The sequence below is a fragment of the Juglans regia genome, chromosome 1 (genome assembly GCF_001411555.2).
Source record: "Juglans regia cultivar Chandler chromosome 1, Walnut 2.0, whole genome shotgun sequence".
NCBI classification, from domain to species: domain Eukaryota; kingdom Viridiplantae; phylum Streptophyta; class Magnoliopsida; order Fagales; family Juglandaceae; genus Juglans; species Juglans regia.
The window spans coordinates 33,980,251-33,991,062 of record NC_049901.1 but is presented as its reverse complement, the minus strand read 5'-3'; the positions used below and the strand labels follow the sequence as shown (position 1 = coordinate 33,991,062).

The window sequence follows — 10,812 nt, the reverse complement described above, 5'->3', positions numbered from 1 at the left end:
AAGTCCCACATTGCTTAAGGATGACTATTGTATTGCCTTGGTCTCCTATATAAAGATTGGCCTAGGAGGCCAAATCAATCCAAAATCTAACTCTAATGAGTTTAAATTTTTTTATATTTATAAATTTTAATTTATTATTTAAATTATATTATAATTTTGGTCTAAAAAAATATTTTTTTGGTCTAAAAAAATATTTCTAGACCAAATTTTTTTTTTTTAAATATAATGGCGGGGGGCGGGGCGAATGAGGGCTTTTCCCCCGCCCCCCGGCACCGGGGCGGGGGAAAAGCCCCAACCCCGCATGGTGCGGGGCGGGGTGCGGGGAAGGGCACCCCCCGCCCCGCACCATGCGGGTAGCAGGCCTACTATCAGGGAAGAAGGCATTACACAACAAGTGGGTGTATCGGGTGAAAATTGAGCACGATGGCAGTAAGAGGTACAAGGCCAGACTTGTTGTAAAAGGCTTTCAACAGAAACAGGGCATTGACTATTCTGAGATCTTTTCTCCTGTGGTAAAGATCACAACCATCAGGCTAGTTTTGGCTATGGTTGCTACTGAAGATCTATTTCTTGAACAGTTAGATGTGAAGACAGCTTTTCTTCATGGAGATCTTGAAGAAGACATCTACATGCACCAACCTAAGGGGTTTGTGGTACAGGGAAAGGAATGTTCAGTTTGCAGACTGAAGAAGAGCTTGTATGGCCTGAAACAAGCTCCTAGACAGTGGTACAAGAAATTTGATAGTTTCATGTGTAGTGCAGGGTACATCAGATGTCAGGCAAATCATTGTTGCTATGTCAGACAGTTTGACAAATTCTTACATTATTTTGTTGCTATATGTGGATGACATGCTCATTGCAGGGGCTAGTATTGATGAGATCAATAGTCTGAAGAAGCAGATGTCAGAGCATTTTGCAATGAAGGATTTGGGAGCTGCAAAGCAAATCCTTGGCATGAGAATTGTCAGAGACAGAGTCAGAGGCATGTTGAGACTCTCACAAGCTGAGTATGTGAAAAAGGTACTCAACTGGTTCAGTATGGACAAGGCCAAGTCAGTTGGCACACCCTTAGGAAGTCACTTCAGACTCAGCAAGGATCAGGCACCAAAGTCAAAAGAGGAACAAGACTATATGAGTAAGGTTCCTTATGCCTCAGCTATTGGTTCACTTATGTATGTTATGGTTTGCACTAGACTAGATATTGCCCATGCAGTGGGAGTTGTGAGTAGATATATGAGTAACCCTAGAAAAAACATTGGGAAGCAGTGAAGTGGATTTTGAGGTACCTAAAAGGCTCCTCAGAAACATGCTTGTGTTTCTCCGTAGAGGGCTTAGAGGTGCTAGGCTATGTTGATGCTGATTTAGCCGGAGATACTGATAGCAGAAAAAGTACCACAGGGTTTGTTTACACTCTGGGTGGTACTGCAGTTTCATGGGGTTCTAATCTACAGAAGACAGTTTCTTTGTCTACTACAGAAGCTGAGTATATTGCAGTTTCAGAAGTTGCAAAGGAGATGGTTTGGATACAGGGCTTCTTGGAGGAATTGGGTAAAAAGAATCAGAAGGGCACTCTCTACAGTGACAGTCAGAGTGCCATATTCCTTGCCAAGAACCCAGCGTTTCATTCCAGGACTAAACACATTCAGATCAGGTATCACTTTATACGATCATTGTTAGATGATGGACAGTTGCTACTTGAGAAAATTTGTGGAAGTAAGAACCCTGCTGATATGTTGACAAAGGGTGTTACACTTGAGAAACTGAAGTTGTGCGCAACTTCAGTTGGTCTTCTAGCATGAAGACAGGAGCTGTGAGTTGCAGAGGTGGAGGATATCATGTTTGAGGCAGAGGGCGACAATGTGGGTGTACCAGTCTCCAAGTGGGAGAATTGTTGAGTATTTGGAGTCTGGTTCACGCCGCTCGAGCGAATGCAAGTCAGAGAGCTTCGCTCGAAGAGAGCTCGACAGACCGCTCGAGCAAAAGCAAGTCAAAGAGTTTCGCTCGATAACCGCTCGACACTCAGCTCGAGTGGAGGGAAGTCAGAGAGTTTCGCTCGATAACCGCTCGACACTCAGCTCGAGTGGAGGGAAGTCAGAGAGCTTCGCTTGAGGAGCCGCTCGACTCATGGCTCGAGCAATTGCGGGAAACAAGTTCGCTCGATGCAGGCTTGACACGCCGCTCAAGCGAACATCACTAATTCTGCTGAGTTTAGGGTTTCCGCCGCATAACATATATATTGTTTTTATTTTTGACTTGCACTGTATCAGAGTGAACAGTAGCCGTCCTACAGCATTGTATTGTGATTCCTCAAGAAATAAAAATCCTCTGCAGCTCCCGTGGACGTAGGCAATTTGCCGAACCACGTAAATACTGTGTCGTGTGTGATTGCTTTTTTTTCCGTGTTTGTTTTACTTTTTCATCATCGTTTTTACACAACAGTGATCGGAGGCACCAAGCTGAAAAACTCTAGCAAAAATCAGCCACACTAAAACTACAGGATGGTGAGAGAGGGGATGCATATTTTTTTGTTGTGTGTGAGGAAATTGAAAAATGATTAAGCAACAGAACAAATAGAAGTTGGGAAAGTGAGATTTCGTGAGAGAGAAAAATGTGTGAGGAAGAAAAACTAATGAGAGGAAAAATCAGGAAGGAAAAAAACTAATAGAAGGGATGCTTACCAAATGACATCGTAAATGGTTCTCCAAGAAGGCTGAGCCTTGTTCACGAGCCTGGGTCTCACAGTTGAAGTTATTGATAAACATTGGCCATTGTAAAGAGCTTTCTCACTTTTTTCTCCATTCTAAAAACTTTTTTCCACTTTTTGGACTTTTTTTTAAAGACAAAAAGGGGTATACTTGGTAAAGATTTATTCGATCAAATGTGTTGAAATTAGGCCTACATTTTGTCAAATTTCAATTTCTAAAGTAGATTTTAATTACTTAATTATTATTCCCTTCAGTTTCTATTGTACTTCTTAAAAAATTATTTTGATGGACTAGTTTTTGGAGTTATATACAGAAGCGTTTTCCCACTTTTGGAATTATATGCTCGAAAATCATTCATGAGTATTGATAGACTAGTTTAGTACGAAACATTAAAGTAGACGAAATAAAAGATTTGGATCAGCTTAGGCCTAATTCTTTATCAAGATGTTTCTAAAATAAAATCACCTTTCTTTTATTTTAGTCCAATTTTCAAAATATGCTAGATGTGTATATTTAAATTCTCTCTCTTCTATTAAAACAAGAGCAACTCATGAGATAGCGGATAATTAACGCCCATTGCAATTTAACTATCGTTCACACAACTAGTTTAGTATTGTATTAATATAATGCATGCTTTTTATGGGCCCAATTTCTGATTGCGATTTCGATGAATAAGTTCATGATGTCAATTATAATACCGTTAAAATACCCATACTCCCTTCATTCATCCATATTCGTAGTATATTTCTAGCTTTACATGTGTTTCTTTGAACGCATTTTCATTGTCAAGTCTTTCCAAACAATAGGGCACTGGTCGGGAGAATAAGCATACTACTGAAAGGGTTTGCAAACAAGTAGTGCATTATATTGATTGTGATTTATAAGTTCTATGCGGTCGGATAAGAGGCTTGCATAGCTATACCACATAGGCCTTCCTTTGCATCAACATCTCTTTGCATCCTTATGTACCCTTCTTCACCCCATTCTGTACCCCACGAGTTTTTCACCAGCCAATACTTGGTTCCATCATTAGTAACCCCATAACCAATAGCAGTAACGCCGTGGTCTAGGCTAGTACCACACTCTCCTGTAAAAATTCCGCTCGAATAGAATTGAAAGTCAGATCCTCCAGCATCTATGGCAACAGAAACTGGCTGATTAGCTACAGCCTTAAGAAGTGCCTTCTCACTGTTGGCTGGAACATCCTCGTAGCCGTTTATGTTGGCTGCATGGTTGGCTTCTCCCTTTGTGTTGCAGGTTCCATCCACACCTGTGTAAGGATAGTTGGCTTCCGTAGTGAGACCATGATTGTTTTGGACAAATTGGAAAGCGTTGTCCATCAAACCACCGCTACATCCTTGGTCCACTCCTTTAATGTCGCAATCAACCAGCTCTTGCTCTGACAATGAGATTAGTTTACCACTTTTTAGCTTAGTAATTCCTTCCATGGCTGCCACTGCTGAAAATGCCCAGCAACATCCTACATTTCATCACCAGAAAGTGTTAGGAACATAAAGTGGACATAGTTCATCTCAAAATTAGACACTTACCACATTGGCCTTGGTCTTTGATGGGTGTTACAGCTCCCTTCTTTCTCCAATCCATAGTAGAAGGCAATGCAGTCACATTTTGATATTTGAAGGAAGAAGTCTTTGTTGAGCACTCATGCCCCTTGAATCTATTTCGTGAGGCTTTGAACTCTTCATTCGTAAGATCTGCAAATTGGTTGACTCCTAACTTGTAAGGTTTGTTTCCAACGTCGTTGAAAGATTCTATAAGCGCCACATTTTCCTTAAATATCTTCAAACGCTTCTCCTTCTCCTGATTATTTTCGTATAACCGTCCATAACGAGCCATCCATTGTTCATGCATCTCACGCATTGTCACATCTTGGAGGGTGCGAGCTGCAACTTGAGAAGCCAAAGCTCCCAAAGTGAGGATCAAAGCAAAACAAATGCATTGGCATTGGTTAGAGAAGCCCATGGTTTGGTCTGGTTGCTGCAATGACTAGCATACTTGCTCTTAACATTTATATAGAGACAATCCTCCCTCATCAATTGAATGCTATAACATTAGAGAAAGATATAGCGTTGGAAATGATCTGATTTGGACACATAAAAGAATAAGTAATTTGGTTATTTTCAATTGGCATTTTGGATATTCTTGTTACAAAGTGTCTCTTTATGATCATATTTGTCTATATTTATATCTGTGGAGTGTTAAATTAATATGTTCATTGGTTGGTAGTACACATATAGATTGGTGTTTTGTCTTTTATTGTTGGGGCTTACCCCTGCAATCAAAACCAAAATGGTCTCACCGTAACGTTTCGGTTGTTTATAAGAAAAAGTACAACACAACGTTGGATAAACGCAGTTTGATCATTCTCCAAAGGCATTTCAACGTTTCTGTACGTTGGTTTGTCAAGTAGTACTATTCCATATAAACTAGCATTCATACATTAGTACGTAGTACTTGTATAGGTTTATCTATTCCCAGCGTGCGAACATCATTTTTCATGAGCATGCAATAAAAAACACATAAGATGATATTTATATATTTATTTGTTGAGTAATGCTAGATGCAGTTGTAAAGTGTGCTAGCCCCCGCATTCCATTTGAAAAATAATAGGGCCCACTATTAAAAATAATTTTTTTATGTAGGTCTTAAATTTATCTACTTTTTTAAAGAGAGTGCGTGAGACTTATACGGTCTAGGATCGTACAAATCATCATCTGCTTCGTAGCCAAACAAGACTAATTAGTAAATAAGATGCACATCCGCTGATCTGGGTCTTCTGAATAATTCTTTAGGACAAGGTTGACCTATAATTGTAGGACATCTTGTCTTCCTCTTATGTATGTGGCATTATTTTGAGACGCCTAAACATATTTGTAAAACTATAATACCATTTTTTATGAAATAAATATTTTAAAATACACTTATATGAAATTATAATAATAAAAAAGTATGAGTGAAAAAAGAAAAAGGGTCTGAATATGTTCTAACTTTCACTTTAATTAAATTTTAAGAAAAGAAATCGTTTTATGAAGAAAATAAAAACCTTTAAAGATATCTATGAAGAAGAAAATGTTATACATACATACATGTACACATACACACACATGCACACACATATATATAATTATCAATTGGAGTGGGGCTAATTGTTTCTGTCAAAACCTAATTTTGATAGGGACCAAACTCTAATTATAGACATAAAGATATGTTTAATTTTTTATTTCTTTTAAAGTTATATACATATAATAAACAATGAATAATATTAAAATTCTGAAGTAAAACGATGTATGAAATATATATTTTATGTTATGGTATACGTAGAATTTATAGATATATAGCATTGTTCACCTGACTCGAGCTGGCCCGAATTCTCCTACTTTAGCGGGTTCAAAGGTGCATAACATGAATTTAAATCTAAGATAGAGAGCGAGAGAGAGATTGAGATAGATAGAGGTAGAGATTGAGGTGACGAACGGAAGACAAATTGAAGGTTTTTGAGTTGCAGGCGAGAGATCAGCCAAAGTATAGAGAGAGAAACTCATTTGGGTGAAAATTGGGAGAGAAGCTCAGTTAATTCACTAAACGAACGCATTTAGTACTCACATTTGGTGGTGCAGAACGAAAACGAAAATCATCTTTCCAAACCATTTTTTCGTAAAGGTTACGGAATGTTCCGACACTACAAGAAAACTGTTTATTTACGATTAGTTAATTCTAGCGAAATAACTATTTACAGTTAAAATTGATTGTAAATAGTTTTTTAGTTGCAATAAATCGATCACAAAAATCTATTTTTCTTGTAGTTCGAATCCCAACCCACTCATTTTTGTAATTTCTTGTACGAGATGTGCATCTTCAAGGACTACTACACCCTTCATTTCATGTATTGCGTTTTCCAATTTCAGATTTAATAGAGCGGCAGTGCCAGTCTTAATACGAGAACATGTTTTGGTTGAGTGCTATAATCATAACGAAAACTAACTTTGTGTCTATTTATCCATCGACTTACCATATGAACATGATGCTTAAAGCAATATCGTAGCTGCGAGAATCCGCAACTTCATCAGTGATTGGGAAAGGATAGTACCAAAACCTAATTCTCGGTTTATCTAATAAATAGCAAACATCTTCCGAATAAATAAATAATATTCATGAAATCAGAATGACATTATCAACTAATTAATATTTTACTTATGATAACAAATAATAATAAACAAGTTATTAATCATAAGTGCCAAAATAAAATAACAATAATAAATAGCAGTTAGTTGGTTAGTTACAATTAATAAAATAATAAATAAAAATTAAGTTGTTAGTTATAGTTAATAAAAAAATATAACAATTAAATGGTAATTAGTCCCAATTTATAAAATGAAATAAAAATAAATAACAACCAAGTGGCCATTAGAGCACTAGCATTGGATTCATCAAATTTATCTTCAAAATTTGATGAAAAGTACATATTTTTCATAAATGTAAAACATTCCTATCCATAATCCGACATTGGATTAGTCATTGGATTCATCAAAATAATAATATAATAATATTTTTAATTTTTTCTTTCATATCTTGCAATTACACTAACAATATGTTAAGTAATAATTTAATTTTATACTTAAATTATTGTTTTGAAATTAATTTTTTTCCTCAACCTAATTATCCAACAAACACATTTTGCCAACAAATTATTGCTTATTATTGCTTTTATTATTTAAGGTTAATTGTGGAGTTTTATCATAATATTGAAGTTCTATTACATCGCACAACATTGAAATTTTCAGTTTTAAAAAAACATTAATTAAATCATAATTTAGAATTAAACCACACGACATCTGCTAATCAATCCTCCTATTGAAATATTGAGCATCTACAATCCAATTGGGTCAAATAGACATCCATAGCAGAAGACACCAACAAGATCTTTCACAATCAAGCTCAAGAATCAACTCAGATTCATCTAACCCAATTTCTAATATGCTATCATCACACAAAATAAAGAGAAAGTAGGCTTGTTGCCATCACACTTGGAACTCAATTCAGATTAATGTAACTCTTTGAACTTGCTACCATCACACAAAATATTTAACAAGCATCTACAACCGTCTATCATTTACATAGCTCATTCATTTACACAACATTACAATTACACAGCTCATTCATTTACACAAAATATTTGACTCATTCAGCCACCATGGGAGCATCCAAATACCTCACTGACAATAATTTCAGAAATTATTAATTTAATAAGATAACCAGTAAATCATGCAACTTTTGCTCCAAAAAAGATATGGTTTTTCAACATGAAACCTGAGGAAAGTAAAAGGAAACTATAATCCCAGCCAAGCAAAGCTAGAGACCAAGATATTTGAAGATCACTCCAAAATATCATAAGCTCATCAATTTTTGGACGTTTTGATTCATCCCCTTTTCAATTAGACCCGTGCAGCCAATACCTTCCCACATAAATTAATCTCATCCCATATGGTTCCAACACAAGATCAAATCATTTACACAGCATTACAATTACACAGCAAGTGCTAACAGTTAAGCGCTAACAGTTACACAACAAGTTCATTTACACAGCATTACAATTAGCAGTACTCAAAGAAAATTCTAGCATTGAATAGAGCAGTATACACTATCAAAAAAAAAAATGTCCAAAGCAATTTCATGACAATAGGATAATACTTCGAATATGTTTCAATCACAACAGTCCATAAAAAGTCACAATTAAGATTACATTATCAAACTCAGCACTGATATCAATGTCCAAACATCAAAGACATATATAAGGAATGGATGAGGATAAATCCTGAAAACTCAGTTCTCACAATTCTTTCTATTTCCAGTCACAATCATGGTTTTAGGCAACTGCACTCTTTAATGTAAGGGAAAACTAAAATTAAACACTCCAAGCAACTACAAGAACACACTTGTCTGCATGTATAAGCCTTCCAAAGCCAAAACTTTAGAAATTTACCTTGGAGAGAATATTGTACTGATTTCAACACCTAGAATTATCTTGATTCCAAATTTTCAAGCAGCTTCTCGAGCCTCGGGGATGCCCGACATTGTGTCATGATTTGTCAGAGCAAGAATGTTTACCTGTTATAAGCAAATTTATTAATTAAATTTCAAACATCTTATGATTATTCAAGACAAATATAATAACAGAATAGAAAATAAGAACTAAAAAGCAATCAAATAAAAAATCGATCGATCACAATTATAAGTACTACCAAATAGGCTGGAATTTTAAAATCAAGAATAACAGTTTTTGAAAACAATTTGGACTTCAATCACACAACGCAAGGGTCCCATAACATTAACAGGCGGCATTGCAGGATATTATCAGAGGTTTATTGTGTGGCATCTCCAAGTTGATTCAAGTCTCTAAATTTTGTTATAAAGAAATTGAATTAAATCTTCCTTTAGTATTATTGTTGTTATTGGTAGCTGTAAACAAGTGGTATTCAAAATCATTTTGCTGACTATAAGCAAGTAGATAATCTTCTTAAACATATTTCTGGGTCATAGCTAGATATCATCTTTATCCACCATGCTGACATTGTATGCCTCAAAAGCCATATAAAACTAAAGTAGTTATACGAGCTAACCAAGTTGTAATACCAATTAATTGGGGTTTAACTTTGTGGATCCCAGTTATTTACGTCTCATCTAAAATCATATAAATGTAGTGCAAAATTTTTCATACATGCATATATGATTAATATATATATGAGAGAGTGAACTCACGGAGATGGAGAACGTTTGGAGTAGAAGAGAAAGGAGCGGCAACGGTGCGCCTATGGAGGTGATGGAGGTCCTATTTCACCTGAAACACCTCATACGAACTCGAACATCTGCTTCACGAAGATGAACTGGTCACTTTCTCGGCAAAGGATATGTACAACCTTTTCGAAAAATAGGAGACGAAACAGAGGGAAGAAACGGAGAGGAAGAAAGGGAGAGGGAGAAGGGAAATCTGGGAATCGGGAAGAAAGGGAGAGGAAGAATTGAAAAGGGATTTCGGGGTAGAGAAGAAAGCAGAGAAGAGAGGGAAGAAAGAATGAAATCTCAGATTCAGGAAGAAAGAAACGGAGAGGAGAGGAAGAAAGAAAGGGAGAGGAAGAATCGAAAAGGGATTTGGGGATTTCGGGGTAGAGGAAGAAAGCAGAGAAGAGAGGGAAGAAAGAACTGCCTTGCGTGCGAAAGTGTGATTTTTGTAATAAAATAATCCAATGGATGTTTAATAGTACTTCATCAAGTTTGGCGATAAATGGGACTCCACTATAGTTGAAAGATTCACATTTAAGTAAAAGGTGAATCCAATGCCGTTTGTTTTGAGCGAAATTCATCAAATTTTAAACATTTGACTCATTTGATGAGTCCAATGCCATAGCCGAGTAAATAAAATGAATAACAATAATGGCTAGTACAAGTTAATATAATAGGGTGGGTTTATGCCTACCGCTGGGAGCTCCCGCTGTGCCCTGCTAATGCATTCTATGTTTTTTTTTTTCTTTTTTATATGATTATTTTAACATTGTTAAATATTTTTTAAAAATGAAAATAATTTATAATATTATTAAAAAATATTTACTTAATCACAAAATAAATAAATAAACTAAAAAAAAAAAAAATTCCAGCAGCAGTAAGCTAGCATAGCTTTTTCCAATAGAATAACAATAGCAAATAAATAATTAGTCACAAGTATTACGTAATAATTAATAAATGAACAAATAAACAACAGACATGTTCATAGGACTGACACCTTTCTCCTATTTATATTGTCAACGCATATATATTTTCTTTTTTCTTCCAACATTCTTGTCTCCTTCCTTTTTTTCTTCTTTCTTTTCTTTCTTCTCTTCCCCTCTCTTCTCTACTTTCGCCAACAACTTCTTCCCACTTTCTTTTTTCTTCTGTTTTCTCTTCATCCCTCGTACTTTTAGCTAATCATTTCTTTGGTGATTACTGTCCCCGGTTGTGGTTAGACAAGGAACCGTGGTGCCCAATAAGAACTTGTATGCTTGTCTACTAATGTGACCAATAGTTCATTTCTCTTTATTGATCACGAGTCTCG

The 10,812-nt window shown here is 35.9% G+C and overlaps 1 protein-coding gene across 1 annotated transcript; it reads right to left on the bottom strand.

Annotated features, from left to right (window-relative positions):
* Positions 1 to 3,592: 3,592 nt before the first annotated feature.
* LOC108991107 (senescence-specific cysteine protease SAG39-like) lies at positions 3,593 to 4,688 on the bottom strand. Its single transcript, XM_018965252.2, has 2 exons — positions 4,256 to 4,688; positions 3,593 to 4,185 (listed from the first exon to the last, which is right to left on the bottom strand). Exons 1-2 carry the CDS (start codon positions 4,686 to 4,688, stop codon positions 3,593 to 3,595), a joined length of 1,026 nt encoding a protein of 341 aa, XP_018820797.2.
* Positions 4,689 to 10,812: the final 6,124 nt, after the last annotated feature.